The following is a 16,918-nucleotide window of genomic DNA, read 5'->3' on the forward strand; positions in this document are numbered from 1 at the left end:
TTTGCTTCATCAATCAGAGTTGGGTAACACCGTTAGTTTTTGAACACATTGTGTGAGTGAGACTAAAGGTACTCCACTTTAGCATACTTAAGGGACTAAATATGCTCAGGACTATATTTGAGAGACCAAAATAGACCTACCCTCAAAGATAAAGGACAATATTGGTCAAAACCTTTAACGTTTTTCATCAAACTAACTTGTAAAAAATTATTTTAATATTTTTTTGCCAATATGCATTCATTGTGTTATGAATTTTTATAATTTAACATGTTATAGAAATTTACTTATTATTTATTACAAATTTATATTAAAAGATTATTAATAAAATTAACTGCAATTACCATTAACTGATCTAATTATATAAGTATTTTTTATCCGTCGTAATGTAAAGTACTGAAGAAAAAAAAGAAAGAATTCCTCATCCCCATTTCCTTAAATTTCCACGTGTCTTTTTGGGAGAAAACAATTTTTAAAGACCAATTTGCCCTTGCAAAGTCGCTGATTTCCTTCCTTCGTCTCAATTGTTTTTCTCCTCTCTAAAGGCAAGAAGTATTGTTCATTGCTTTTTCCGGCGCAGCCACCCGTCTTCTTTTGTGAGTTCTCATGTTTTTACTCGTTAATTTTGAGTAATTGACTGTAATTATGAAATTTATTTAGCTCTTTTCATGTTCTTCTGTTAATTTTATTTCAACTTTAGCTTATTGGGTATCAAGTATTTTCTATAAATTGTTTTGGTTTTAAACACTAGGTATTCTTCTGAGCTTCAAGAAACAATTTTTAGCTTTGATTTTTGCGTTTAGATTATTGGGTATTGAGTATTTTCTGTAAAGTGTTGTTATTACTCTTTGAGCTTCGAGAAACAAATTTTAGCTTTGGTTTTTGTGTTCAGATTATTGGGTATTTAAGTATTTTCTGTAAAGTGTTATGGTTGTATTCTTTGAGCTTCAAGCAACAGTTATTAGCTTTGCCTTTTGTGGTTAGCTCGGTCTGCTTATTTCCTGTCCTCGTTGGACTAATTTCTTTATCTTAAAATTGGTCACATTTGTTGTTTACTCAATTTTTGTTGGTATTTATGGTGTTTTCACGATTCTGGATATTGGAATGTAGTTGCAGCATCTTTTTCTGTATCTGGGTTATGATAATTGGTAACTTAATGAGTATTACGGATAAAATTTTTGTAGTTGCTACTTCCCATTATACATTGAGATAATGGATAATGGTCTAATGGATACGCTCGGGCTTTGGTCTAGTGGTAAGGATGCAACAAGTGATGTGTGCGTCAGACACACCTCACGAGTTCGAACTCTGTTGTAGACGAAAGCCTGATATTTAAGTGGAGAAAGGTAGATGTCGGACCCATTATCCATTGAGTTTTGAATCGTGCTGCTAGTTCTCATTATTGATTGAGATTAAAATAGTGTTTACTGACCCAAGGATTTAAAGCAGGTATTCTTGATATTTAGATATTAACGTTGGATTTGATTTTATTGTGTTGATCCTCGTGGTAAACCAAATCTTGTAATCTTCTTATAACCAATTTAGTGCTGTTTGCTTCTCTTGTCTAACCACACATACCTGCAAGCATTTTTGTATTGGTAAGTAGATGAGCAAATAAGACTTGCTTGTAAAGTACTCCAAAAGGGAACTTAAGTTATACCCTTGTAATGATTTAGTGAGGTTAACTGTAATTACAAGTCAACATAATCCATCTTTAGGTAATAGTTGCAAGAATTTGTCATTTTGCACTCTTGATAATGCTCCGTGATGTCTTACGAAGGAAAGGAACTTGTATGATGGACCAAAATACTCCGTAATCTCCATTTGCTGGGTATTTTCTCTTCAGCAAAATCGCCTCAAAGTTGTACTGGTCAGGTTGATGAACTAATGAATGCATGCACTTAAATATTGTACTCTATAGAGGTTCATATTTGAATAACAACGCGCTGCATTCTGCATCAAATTGTCAGTATAATGTGTTGTCCTCTTTTTCATTATGATTGATTTCTCCGAAAAAAATCATGCCTTATGTAAGATACTTGAGTACTGTCCACCCTTCATTTATCTTCATTTGGTTTCAGGGTACTGAAATGGAGGATACACCTAAAGAAGAAGACAAGTTGTCTGATGGGGCCTTTGAAAATGCACCTCCGAAGAAACAAGAAACCCGTGAGGAGATGCTTTCAAGGCATAGGTACTTTTAAGTTTCTCTCACAACGCGTTGTCTTTAGTTGTTTCCACCTTTATATTATGGAAATATGTGAATATTTTGTACTCATTTATACGCAGGGGATGAAGGGGAGCCTTGGAGCAACCCGTGTAACTTATAGGTCACGGATTCAAGCCGTGGAAGTAGCCAATAATGCTTGTATTAGGATAGGCTGACTATATCACACCCCTTGGGGTGCGGCCCTTCCTTGGGCCTGGCATGAACGCGGGATGCTTTGTGCTCCGGGCTGCCCTTTTTAATTTATACGCTAGGGAGATGTTGATGTTCTGCTTAGTAACATGTTATAGTGTATCAATATCTGCAGCTACTTCCATTAGTCACATTTATGTATATAGGAAAATTTGGTTCTCTATCTGAGCAGATGGCTTATTCCTTGGATTTAAAGTATTTAACACGTAATCTATTTTTAACTTTGACTGACTTGAAGGAGAACAGATTACCAGTGACACGGTTTGAGTTATTCATGACTAGGAATTGATTGTTTAGCAGTTGCTCAATCTATCATGTTAGATTAGTTATTTTCTGGAGAAAAAATCTATGTAGGAAAGAGATCTCCCAGCTACAGGATAAAGAAATGGCAATGAAAAAGGCAGCAGCTAAAGGCAGCAAGGCTGAACAGAAAGCTAAGAAGAAACAAGTCGATGAAGAGGTGTCCAAACTTTCTGCTCAGCTCAAACAAAGGCACGCGGAGGAACTTGCTTCTTTAGGCTATAGTGGTGATAATAGTAATGAAAAAGAAAAAGGAAATCTTGACACGTTGGTGAAGGCTATTGCTGGAGTTTCTGTCGGCGTTCAATCTGACAACTCAAAACCGAGCAAGAGTGTTAAGAGGCGTGAGAAAAGAGCTCAACAGGAAGCAGCCAGAGAGCAAAGAATACAAGAAGAACAGAGTAACATTGTAAGCGATCGGGTTGTTGAGAATGAAAAGTTAGAAAGAAAACTTGAACCCCTTGGATTAACCATTAATGAAATAAAGCCCGACGGACACTGTCTCTACCGAGCTGTCGAGAGTCAGTTAGCGCTTCACTCTGGAGGTTCGTCACCTTATACATATCTTGAACTCCGACAGATGGCTGCAGGATACATGAGGAAAAATGCTACCAATTTTCTCCCGTTTTTCCTCTCTGAGAATATGACAGAAGGAGAATCGGACGATTCTCTTGTGGAAAGGTTTGAGAATTACTGTGTAGAATTGGAGACAACCGCAGCATGGGGCGGACAACTTGAACTCGGTGCTCTAACTCATATCTTAAAGAAACATATCATGATTTTTTCAGGGTCCTTCCCTGATGTAGAGATGGGAAAAGAATACAAATCTGATAGCAGCACTATTTCTTCTAATTTAAGTATAATGCTATCATACCACAAGCATGCATTTGGGCTCGGTGAGCATTATAACTCGGTTGTCCGGAGTTTATCCTGAGAGGTATGTTCTATATCATGTGGCCAAGTGTTTCCAGCAACTATGTTTTTGTAAGCTTATGTTGTCCTCTTGGTTTACAACAATCTGCAGTTAACATACCATTTTCTGTACCAAATTATGTTAAGAGTGATGGTGTTTTTATGTGAGGCAGTGATTTCATTTTTCTAATTTAAGCAAATGTGATTTATCGTTCTTCTCATATATCAATGCCTTGCTCACTGGTAACAGAAACTCAATTTTTCAGTTGTGACCTGATTTTATAAATACAAAGGAAGTTTTATCGCATGCGACATCTATGTACATTATTGAGACAGTCATTTTTTTGGATTTCTTGCATCTTGACTAACGAACTGGCACTTCATTAACATTCTATAATAGAATGAACCATAATACATATGTATTGTACAATATGGTATTATTATTTTAGAGCCTCTATATCAACTGTGTAATATGCTTATTTACTCAAAATTTTTAGTTAAAATGCCTAGCATCCAATTGTTTCTAATCCTCAGCTGGACAAATCATTTATGAAGCAGTTTTCAACCCCATGCTTTCATCAAAACCTCTTTCGCACCCGGGGGGGAGCTAGGGGGCACAAAAGGGTTCATCCAAATTCTCTTTGTCGGAAAATTACACTATCTATACAATGTCAAAATTATTTTTAATATATACTCTCTCTTTATATATATATATATATGAAATCTCTTTGACACAATCGTGGAAACAACCTCTTGCAGAAATGCAGGGTAAGACTGCGTATAATAAATTCTTGTGGTCCGGTCCTTTTCCGGACCCCGCGCATATCACAACTCATTCCCAAAAAAGGAAGTCTAAACAATAGATTGAGTAAAATATTCTGTGTTTCTGGGTGTGAGCTAGCAGATTGTGTTTCTGTTTGCAATCTATAAAGTCTTCTTGAATCTATATTAACCGACGAATAATATAGATATTCATATTATTCATGGCTTCTTGAATATGATCACTTTTGGGAGAATTTTTAATTTTCCAAACTTGAGGAACTTTGCAAATGTAAAAGTCAAACTCATTGAATATCCATTGGTTATTCAATTTTTAAGTGAATAGTATAAATCTTATCCATATTTGACCTATTTTTAAAAAATTCATTATCCAAGTCATTTTTAGCGGATAATATGCATGTATAACGCTTTTTCATCCATTTTTGCCGCCACTACTAATATGCATAATGAATGAATCCTCCGGTCCTGTCTAGCATCTATTAAAAGAAATAGTACACTCATGATAAAAGATTTGTTTTCATCTTTTCAAGCCTGACAGATACTTGTAGAGTTAGTTGATGTGAACACCATAATTATTAAAAAAAAAAAAAGGTACAGTAATATATATGTGGCCTTTCGAGACTACCCTTTAGATCTCTTCCTTATTAAAATCCCTTTTGTATGTGAGAATCACTTCATGATAAGGATGATGACACCAGTACCGCACCCTTTTTCTTTGTCCTGTGATTTCAGTGTTTGTACTTGGTGCTAGTACAAAGCATTTGTTCCAAATCCAGCTAACGAATTTGTAGATAGTAAAGTGTAGAATCATCTGATTTCTCTTTATGAGTACCCCTATTCCTCTTCTTAATATACGATTTGCTTGGATCTTATTGCAACATGAGGACATGCCAGAAGGCTTCCTTTCCCTATCAAAGTTTAACGCAAATGATCGAAAAAGTTAAGAAATAGTAGTATTTGTTTAAAGATAAAACTACCTCGCTCGCATGGGCGGAGCCGGGGTGCAGAGACAGATCTAGAATATGGATGCACCACTAAAAAAAAGAGGAAAAAGATGTGTACGTGGGAATTGATCCCTAGTCCTTTGCGAAAATACATACATAACATACTTAGTCCATGGGTTTACAGTGTATATAAGGTTAAATGTATTTTATGGATATATATTACCTGTTGAAACCCTTTGATTTTTTTTGTGTGCTTAATTATATTTTTAATTTTTGAATTCATATGATAAAAATCCTGCTTTCGCTACTGGTCGCTGGTTGCCGGCTATGGCTAACAAACACTACTTGATATTAAGATTCAAAGAGTAAGAACATGTAGCAGGGAACATACAATGTATTCAATTCCTTATAGACAAAAATGAACCTAATTTGATATTGGGTGGATGAAATTTTACTTAAATTAAATAGTGGCTACCAACTATGTCCATTTATAAGTAGTTTATTATAAAAATTGGTCAATTTATAAAATATTTTTCAAATATTACTAATATTAGCCAATTAGCTATTTGTATCCAAAAAAAGTCAAACTTTTGCTTTCTTTTAAGTGGGTGTTACTAGAATATATTGGGTACATATTAAGTTGCTTGAATCTCAATTTTTGGATGATTTGGTGGAGTTTTGAGGTGGTTTGAATTGAAATTCAAAGTACAAAATGAACATGAAAAAATAATATGTGTATCACACTGAGTATCATTTGTCTATCACATATGTATCATGTTTGTATCACATATGTATCACATGTATATTCATGTATGTGTGAGATACATGCGTTATACATGTTTGATACATGTGCCGCAAAAGAATTTTTTGAACTCAATTTTAACTACGAATTTTGATACCAAATCAGTTCAAATCACCTCCGGTCTTCCTCAAATTGTGTATATTGACTCGTCTCTATGTTTTCAATGAATTTCAATCATACCCATTGAAAAAGATCCCTTTTTGCTTAGATTTTTGGAATCTTGTAAATATATATTCTTTTGTATTTGATCACCTTAATTGCTACCTTATGCATGAAATTTCCTTTCCATCTTGCATCTAATGTTGCTAATCACGCTTAAAAATATGGAAGGAGATCTTTACGTGTTATTCTTGGAGAAAAAGAACCTTATTTATTTGGGTTTCAATTTTTATATGTGTTTGACTAGTTTTGATAAGTCTATAATTAATGGCCAGAGGTCGGTAAGTTGTGACTTATTTGGGATATTTATGTAAGTTTCCCTTAAATAATTAAAAAAATTGTCGATTTTTTTTGGTTCTTCTTCTTTTCCTGTTTCGATTAGTTTTGATTAAATCAACCACTTCTTTGTCGTTTATCAATCCACGGTCGCTAATCAACTTCTTTTTTGGTTGATGGAGGTCATTTTCTTAATTTCAAACTTAGAAGAACAAAATAAATGAAAAAGAAAATGGAGATCATTTCCTTAATTCAAGAATATGGCCTTTCGAAGTAGTAATCGTCCCTTCTTGCTTGAGGTCATTTTTCTCTTCGCAAGAATCACTCAATGTGATAAGAACAAGCAGTAAAGTACCCTTTTTACTACACCATGCATGTGATGCACTGTTTGGAATATTTCAAAAGCATTTGTTCCAAATCAGCTAAATTCGTAAATGAAAAGTTGGAAAGTTATCTACATCTTCCTCCTCTTTTTGTACGGAATATATTATTGATAGGAAACTGATTATGTCACTATAGCCTATCCTTAATATGTTCTTGTGAACAATATGGGGTGTAAAACATAAGATAATATAGTCACGTACACTTACGGGTCGTTTGGTTGATTGTGTTGTATAACTAACGTCCGCATAAAATCCAGCCTAACATAATACTATACATTTGGTTGGTCGTACAAACAAAAAATTGGAGCATTTTTAATGCAACGTTTTTGGTTGGCAATATCAAATAATATCCGTATTAATTTACGTGCAAATCTACGTATTATTTAATGCAGAATAAAATGTGAAATAATAATAGGAGAATTAGACTATTTAAAGACAAAGATGCCATTAGAATAAGTAATTTTGGTATAACAACAATCCTTTTATTATAAATCAATACACCGCATAACAATTCCTTCGTTATTAATCATCACCACAGTCCACCACATAGCTTTTCCTTCAAATATTAATTAATCATCACATAAATAATTCCTGCACTATAATCACTGACGCATAACAAGTATCTGAACCAAACGACCACTTAATTTTGTAATGTAAATCAAAATAAAGTGTTAAAGGACTTTAGTTTTATGGAGCAAACTAAGAATGGTATGTAACTTGTTGGAATATGGGGAGCTTAGTCATTTTATCCACGTTACATGTAAAGTGCTCGAGAATATCATTGGGGAAATATTTAAAAGGTAGCTATATTCTCTTTTCATTTTCAAGATTGTAGAATGTGATGCAGCTGCATTTATCATACAAATGATGTAAAAAATAGTTTTGGATATTCAACCACTTGCCTTTTTGAGAAAAAATTCATACTCCTATTCTATTCAACCACTTTAAGCCTTATATATAGCTCCCTCCAATTCAGGTTACCATATCAAATCAAGAAACTCAATACACAAAGCTTTCTATTCTCTAGCTAGTTGCCTACACAAATTTCATCCAATACAAATCTTTCACCAAAAGATAACTTAAACATTATGGATGTGGTGATGAAGTTGGGAGCACAAAATCTAGTTGTGATTTTTAGCAGAAGTACTTGTTGCATGTCTCACACTATCGAAACGTTAATCCGAAATTTCGGAGCAAATCCTACAATTTATGAGCTTGATAGACTTCAGAATGGGAGGGAATTGGAGAGGGCATTGATTGAATTAGGATGTTAACCAAGTTTTCTTGCTGTGTTCATTGGCAAAGAGTTGGTTGGTGGTTCTAATGAAATCATGAGTCTCAACATTAGAGGCAAGCTCAAGCAATTGATCATTAGGGCTAATGCAATTTGGGTATAGAAATAATATGTATTTTAAATTTCTAGCTAAAAAGTCTAGGCCTTGATGTCATTTTTGGGCAGCAATGTACCTAAATATTGAGTTTTGTTTTTCATCTACAATTTTGTTGTTGATGTATTAATAAAGCAATATTCTGACCATAATATATGATCATGAAGAATAGCTTGTGAAGGTTCATATGCACCTTACAAATGTAGAGAATGATAGTTAATTAATCGGATTATGTTAAAGGAGGAGTTTATGATTCAACTATTAAGACGGTTAGGTATTGTCATGATTTTCTTATTATATTTGGTTTTTCTATTTCTTGAAAGAATGAAAACATATATATCATAATTGATTTTTTATTTTACGAAAAAGATAATATAATTCTTATTTTTCTCGGAGGAAAAAGTTTTGGACTTTTATAAATTGAGGATATTTTCTTCTCATTTAGTAGCATCCACAATGTAGTCATGAGGGGTTTGAGAGTCTTATTTAGGAGGATAATTTCGGGACAAGTGTTAGCATGCCATTTGTGTTTGTCTCTTTGTGAGGTTATTCTCTCGATATTTTGTACTCTCTTTTATATAGTAGATTGCTTATCTCCGTCTGTGGATGTAGGTCAATTGATTGAATCACATTAAATATTTATGTCTCTTTTAGTATATTTCTCTTTTGCGATCTGATTTACCGTCGTTTAAAGTTTGCTTTACTAGTTTTCGCATGATACTTGATTATTTCGATCCTAGCATATATTTATTGGGTTAAAGCCTAAAAGGACAAAGCCGTACGACTCTAGAGAATGAGTCGGAATGTATCACGACCCGAAATTTCCACCTTCGGGACCGTGATGACGCCTAACATTTTACTTGCTAGGCAAGCCAACGTTAGAATAGTTTAAACCACTTTAAACAATCCATTTTAATTAATTAATAAAGAAACCAAACAACTGAAAAAAAAGTCTGAATTAAAGTAACAATCCAAAATAATAACGTTATCTAAATACCAACTCAAAACTGGAGTCACAAGTGCACAGACTTCTAGAATAATACAAACAAGGGTCTGAATAAAACTAAAATTGTCTGAAAGAAAGCACATAGCTAAAATAAAGTAGAAGGGGACTTCAGAGTTGCGAACGCCGTGCAGCTATACCTCAAGTCTCCAAATGCTCGCACAATTACCACTGTCTCTGCACTTTGGGAGTTTGCGGCCGCACATCCGCACTCCAAAATGTGCCCTCCGCACTTCAACTGTTCCAAAATATCATTAGAGTGCCCGAAATGCTCAAACTCGTTCAAAACTCACCCCAGAACTCACCCAAGCCACTCGGGACCCCGTTCAAATATACCAACCAGTGCCGTAACATACCGTGGACCTACTCGAGGTCTCAAATTACGTCAAACAATGTCGAAACTACAATTCACACCTCGATTCGAACTTGTGAGTGTATGAAATTTTTAATTCTATAACTCATGCCGAAACATGTCAATTCAATCCAGAATAATATTCAATGTTGCAGGTAAGTCCCAAATGACATAACAGAGCTATTCCAACTCTCGGAATCTCAATCCGAGTCCGATATCGATAAAGTCAAATTCACGGTCAAACTTTAAAAATCTTTAGTTTTTAGATTTCTAGTTTCCGTTAAATGGCGATAATTTGAGTTAGGGACCTTCGAATTCGATTTTGGGCATATGCCCAAGTCCCAAATCACAATACAGACCTACCAGATCTGTCAAAACACTGATTTGAGTCTTTTTGCTCAAAACTTTGACCGAAGTCAACTCAGTTGAGTTTTAAAGCTCTATTTCATATTTTAATCAATTTTTTACATTAAAACTTTCCGAAAAATTTACGGACTGTGCACGCAAGTCGAGAAATACTGAAAGGTGCTATTTTAGGTTTTAGAATACATAAATAATTATTAAATTTAAAGGTGACCTATCAGGACATCACATTCTCTACCTCTAAAACAAACGTTCGTCCTCGAACGGAATTAGAAAAGTATCTCCGTTGGTGAAAAGGTATGGATATATACTCCGCATGTCCGAATCAGACTCTCAGGTAGCTTCCTCAATCGACTGACCTCTCCATTATACCCGAACTGAAGGATAACTCTTAGACCTCAATTGTCGGACCTACCGGGCTAGAATAGCTACCGACTCCTCCTCATAAGTCAAATCCTTGCCTAATTGGACTGAGCTAAAATCTAACACATGGGATGGATCACCATGATATTTTCGGAGCATAGACACATGGAACACCGGATGAACTGCTGATAAACTAGGTGGCAATGCAAGCCTGTAGCCTACTTCACCCACCCTTTCAAGAATATCAAAGGGTCCGATATACCTATGGCTCAACTTGCCCTTCTTTCCGAATCTCATTACACCTTTCATAGGTGAAATCCAGAGCAATACTCTTTATCCAACCATGAATGCAATATCACAAACTTTACTGCCGACATAACTCTTTTTCCTGGACTGAGCTGTGCGAATAATCTTGACCTTATCCAAGGCATCCACCAAATCGGTACCCAACAACCGAGCCTCTTCGGGTTCAAACCAGCTAACTGGCGAATGACATCGCCTCCTGTATAATGCTTTATATGGAGCCATAAGAATGCTCGACTGGTAGTTGTTATTATAGGCAAACTCCGCAAGTGGTAAAAACTGACCCCATAAACCTCCAAAGTCTATAATACAAGCGCGAAGCATATCTTCCAATATCTGAATAGTGCGCTCTGAATGTCCGTCTATCTGTGGATGAAATGTTGTATTCAACTCAAATTACGTGCCTAACTTGCGATGTACAACCCTCTAGAAGTGCAAGGTGAACTGCGTACCTTGATAAGAAATGATAGGCACGGGCACACCGTGAAGGTGGACAATCTCGCGGATGTAAATATCCTATAACCGCTCTGAAGAATAGGTAACTGCTACTGGAATGAAATGTGCTGACTTGGTCAACCTGTCCACAATGACACATATTGCGTCGAACTTTCTCTGAGTCCGTGGGAGCCCAATAACAAAATCCATAGTGATACACTCCGACTTCCACTTAAGAATTTCTAACTACTTAAGCAAACCACCAGGTCTCTGATGCTCGTACTTGACTTGCTGACAATTTAGACACCGAGCTACATATGCAACTATATCCTTTTTCATTCTCCTCCACCAATAATGTTGCCGCAAATCTTGATACATTTTGGAGGCACCTAGATGAATAGAATACCGGGAACTATGGGCTTCTTCAAGAATTAATTCACGAAGCCCATCCACATTAGGCACACAAATACGACCCTACATCCACAGAACTCCATATTCACCCACAACAACCTACTTGGCACCACTATGCCTAACCGTATCTTTAAGGACAAGCAAATGAGGATCATCATACTGCCGCTCTATGATGCACTCATATAAAGAAGACTGAGCAACTGTGCGAGCTAGAACCTGACTGGGCTCTGAAACATCTAACCTCACGAACTGATTGGGAAAAGTCTGAACATCTGCAGCTAATGGCCTCTCACCAACCGAAATATACGCAAGGCTGCTCATACTCACAACCTTTATACTCAAAGCATCGGCCACCACATTGGCCTTTCCGGGGTGATACAAAATGGTGATATCATAGTCTTTCAACAACTCCAACCATCTTCTCTGCCTAAAATTGAGATATTTTTGTTTGAACAGATACTATAAGCTATGATTATTAGTAAATACCTCACACGAGACACTGTAAAAGTAATGCCTCCAAATCTTCAGCGCATGAACAATGGCTACCAATTATAAGTCTTCTCGTGAACTTTCAATTGTCATGACGCGTATGCAATCACCCTATCATCTTGCATTAATACTGCACCAAGCCTAATGCGAGATGCATCACAATATACCGTATAAGATCCTGAACCTATGGGGAATACCAACACTGTCTTCGTAGTCAAAGCAGTCTTGAGCTTCTAAAAGCTTAACTCACACTCGTCTGACCATCTGAATGAGGCACCCTTTTTGGTCAATTTGGTCAATGGAGACGCTATAGATGAAAACCCCTCCACAAACCAGCGATAATAACCTACCAAACCTAGAAAAATCCGGATCTCTGTAGATGAAGTAGGTCTAGGCCAATTCTGAACTGCCTCAATCTTCTTAGGATCCACTATTATGCCTTTTGCCAATACAACATGCCCCAAAAAGGCAACCGAGTCTAACCAAAATTCTCATTTTAAAAATTTGGCATATAACTGATTATTCTTCAAAGTCCGAAGATTTTGCTCATGCTCCTCTCGACTGCTGGAGTAAATCAAGATATCTTCAATGAATACAACCACAAAATAATCCAAATAGGGTTTGAATACCCAGTTTATCAAATCCATAAATGCTGCTGGGGCATTTGTTAGCCCAAATAACATCACTAGGAATTCGTAATGCCCATACCGAGTCCGAAAAGCTATCTCAAGGACATCAGATGCGCTAATCTTCAACTGATGGTAACCAGACCTCAAATCAATCTTCGAAAACACCTTGGAACCCTGAAACTGATCGAATAAGTCATCAATTCTTGGCAATATATACTTGTTCTTGATAGTAGCCTTGTTTAACTGCCGATAATATATACACATCCGCATTGAACCATCTTTTTTCTTTGCAAATAACACTGGTGTACCCCAGGAGAGATGCTAGGTCTAGTGAATCCCTGGTCAAGCAAGTCTTGTAATTGTTCCTTCAATTCCTTTAGCTCCGGCAGAGCCATACGGTATGGTGGAATAGAAGGTGCCCGAAGCTAAATCAAAATAAAAGTCAATATCTCTGTCGGTTGACATCCCCGACAAATCTACAGGAAATACATCTGCAAACTCACAGAAAACTGGAACTGAATACATAGAAGTAACATATGCTTTAGAATCGTGAATATGAGCTAAATAAGCTAGATACACCTTCTCAACCATAAGTCGAGCTTTTACGTAAGAGATAACCCTATTGGTGGAATGACCAAGAGTCCTTTTCCACTCTATTCGAGGTAACCCCGACATGGCTAATGTCACCGTTTTGGCGTGACAATCCAATATAGAATGATTAGGTGACAACCAATTCATACCCAAGATGACATCAAAATCTACCATATTAAGAAGTAGAAGATCCACGCTAGTATCAAGACTTCCAATAGTAACCACACATGAACTATAAACATGATATACCACAACAGAATCTTCCACTGGTATGGATACATACGCACAAGCACCCAAAGAATCCCGAGGCACAACCATATATGAAGCAAAATATAGGAGGACAAATATGAATAAGCAGATCCCGGATCAAATAGAACTGAAGCATCTCTGTGGCAAACTAGAATAATATTTGTGATCACGGCGTCAGATGACTCGGCCTCAGGTCTAGCTAGGAAATCATAAAATTGGGGTTGGGCCCCACCACTCTGAACTATATCTCTAGGATGACCTCTAACTGGATGGCCTCCACCTCTAACGACCTGACCTCCATCTCTAACGGTCTGACCTTCACCTCTAGCTACCTGACCCCTGCTATAAGTACTCTTTCCTCCAGATGAGGCACCTCTGAAATTACCGGAATGACGAGGCCTCTTATCTAACACTGGCCCTCTCTCCTGAGCACAAAGTAACTCGATCCGCCTAGCAATATTCACGACTGTCTGGAAGGAAATATCAGTCCCTCTATCTTTGGCCATCTGAAGCCTGATAGTATAAGTGGGTCCATCAATAAATCTACTCACTTTCTCCCTTTTAGTAGGAAGCAAAACGATGGCATGATGTCCTAAGTCCACAAATCGAGTCTCATACTGGGTGACGATCATACTACCCTGCTGAAGACGCTCAAACTGCCTGCGATATTCCTCTCTCAGTGTAATAGGAACAAACTTCTCTAGGAACAGTTATGAGAACTGCTCCCAGGTAAGTACATGCGAATCCGATGGTATAGTAAATACATAATCTCTCCACCACCTCTTGGAGGAACCAGTCATCTGAAACATAGCAAAATCGACATCGTTGCTTTCAACTATTCCCATGTTCCACAAGACCTCATGGAAGCGATCAAGATAATCCTGTGGGTCCTCAGTAGGTGTAACACTGAAGTGAACTAGGAAGAGCTTAGTAAACTTGTCCACTCTGAATGGGCCTCAGAAGACATGGCGGGCCTATCACTGGCCTGTGCAGCAACAACTAGCTGAACTACCCCTACTGGCAGGACTGATGGAGCCTGATACTGGAGAACTATCTGCTCCGGAGCAGGAGTAGTGGAAGTTTGTGCTCCTCCCCCAGCATGAGAGATGGCTGGTGCCATTGGAAATGTACCATCCTGGGCCACACCCTCCATTAGGCTCACCAAACGGACTAGAGCGTCCTGAAGCACTGGAGTAGCTATGAATCCTTCTGGGACCTGGACTGGTCCAACTGGTACAGTCTGAGCCGGAAACTCCGCTTCCAAATCCACCTGAGGTTCTACAACAGGTGCTGCTGCTCGAGCTCTAGACTCAGCTCTACCTTGGCCTCTGGAACAACCTGGGCCTCGGCCTCTACCCCTGGTCATAGTTGCCACTAGGGGCTCTGGCTCATGTCCTACGGTAGATGTAGTTCATGTTCTCGCCATCCGAGAGAGAACAAGAATAGAATGGTTCAATCATCAATGATAGAATAAAATTGCACGACAAAATAAGAAAGAAGTGATATTGTTCCTAAACTTCATAGCCTCTGGAAGATAAGTACAAACGTCTCCGTAACAATCCTTCCGACTCTACTAAGCTTGCTTGTGACTGACCTAAGTAACCTAGTGCTCTGATACCAACTTGTCATGACCGAAAATTTTCACCTTCGGGATCGTGATGACGCCTAACATTTCACTTACTAGGCAAGCCAACGTTAGAATAATTTAAACCATTTTTAACAATCCATTTTAATTAATTAATAAAGAAACCAAACAACTGAAAAACAATGTCTGAATTAAAGTGAACAATCCAAAATAATAACATTGTCTAAATACCAACCCAGAACTGGAGTCATAAGTGTACGAGTTTCTAGAATAATACAAACAAGGGTCTGAATAAAACTAAAGCTGTCTGAAAGAAAGCACACAGTTAAAATAAAGTAGAAGAGGACTTCAGAGCTGCGAACGCCGTATAACTATACCTCAAGTCTCCACTGATAGTTGAATCCTAGCAAAATCTATAGTACGCCGCTGAGATCAACTCTGAAATCTGCACAAGAAGTGTAGAGTGTAGTATGAGTACAATCGACCCCATGTACTCTGTAAGTGCCGAGCCTAACCTCGACGAAGTAGTGACGAGGCTAAGGCAGGTCACTTACATTAACATGTACGCAATAATAATAATAATGATAACATGAATAGAAGTAAGACAGGTAAATAATATCAATAATTGAAATTATTTCAACAGTCATAACCAATTATTTCTTTTCTCATTCTGTTGCGGCATGTGACCCGTTCCCCCAATATAATCCTTCAATTAAATTTTGTTGCAGCGTGCAACCCACTCCAATAATATAAAATTAAAATATAATTCATTGCGGCGTGCAACCCGATCCCCCAATATATTCATTTTCATCTCCGTTGCGGCGTGCAACTCGCTCCAACAATATAATTTAACAACTCTTAAATGTAATAAAAATACTTCAATAAATACCACATTCAATAAGAAATTATTAGGCAACAAGGCATACAATATTTATAAATTATTTAGGAAACAAGTAATGACAAGTAGCAATTAATTATGAAAATCACGGAGAAAATAGGCAATTTAATATCTAATATACTAAATGTCAAGTAACAATTAAGTCGCATAAGTCAAATAAGCATGTAGCAATTATATCATGATTTCAAGACTTAATATTTGGCGAGGAATATGAGAGAATAATTAATATAATAATTAACTCATGATAAGGAAAATAATTTATGATTTCTAGATAAATATGCAAACAATCAATTTGACGACGTATATGCACTCGTTACCTTGACTATATATCGTTACACATGAAATTCACGTAACAAATAATTCAAGGGTTCTATTCTCTCAAGTCAAGGTTAAGCACGACACTTACCTTGTTCCACAATTTCAAAATATCACTCGACCACAACTTTTCCTTTCGAATTATTCTCCAATTCAATCAAACCTAGCAAATTATTTACCAACAATTCAATTTGAGCTTTAGAAATTATTCACAATTCGAAAGAGACTTAATTTAAGTCATTTTGGAAAAGTCATCCAAAAGTCAACGTGGGACCCATATTTCGAAACCCGACAAAAAATTACTAAATCTGAACATGCGTTCTGATACGAGTTCAATTATACAAAAAATATCGAATTCCGACATCAGATTGCACTTCGAATCCTAAAATTATAGTTTATGAAGTTTCTATAAATTTTCCCAAATTTTCATCTCAAAATACTAATTGAATGATGAAAATAATGATATATTCAAGTATATTAACCAAATCCGAGTTAGAATCACTTACCCGGATGAATTTCTTGAAAAACTCACAAAAATCGCCACAAACCGAGCTCTCTAGGTCCAAAAATAA

General features: G+C 36.8%; 1 protein-coding gene across 1 annotated transcript; it reads left to right on the forward strand.

Moving 5' to 3' along the window:
* Positions 1–466: 466 nt before the first annotated feature.
* Positions 467–3,935, forward strand: LOC104100150 (OVARIAN TUMOR DOMAIN-containing deubiquitinating enzyme 5-like). Its single transcript, XM_009607323.4, has 3 exons — positions 467–593; positions 2,079–2,191; positions 2,771–3,935. The coding sequence occupies exons 2-3, from the start codon at positions 2,088–2,090 to the stop codon at positions 3,648–3,650; spliced, it is 984 nt and encodes a 327-aa protein (XP_009605618.1). The 5' UTR covers positions 467–593; positions 2,079–2,087; the 3' UTR covers positions 3,651–3,935.
* The last annotated feature ends 12,983 nt before the right edge of the window (positions 3,936–16,918 follow it).

This window comes from Nicotiana tomentosiformis, chromosome 4 (assembly GCF_000390325.3).
Source record: "Nicotiana tomentosiformis chromosome 4, ASM39032v3, whole genome shotgun sequence".
Classification (NCBI taxonomy): domain Eukaryota; kingdom Viridiplantae; phylum Streptophyta; class Magnoliopsida; order Solanales; family Solanaceae; genus Nicotiana; species Nicotiana tomentosiformis.

What these genes read in the sequence shown, in the direction of transcription:
- LOC104100150 (XM_009607323.4), top strand. Translation starts at nt 2,088, where the DNA reads ATGGAGGATACACCTAAAGAAGAAGACAAGTTGTCTGATGGGGCCTTT. An exon ending in GAGATGCTTTCAAGGCATAG is followed by an intron (nt 2,192 to 2,770) that starts GTACTTTTAAGT and finishes AAATCTATGTAG; the next exon opens with GAAAGAGATCTCCCAGCTAC.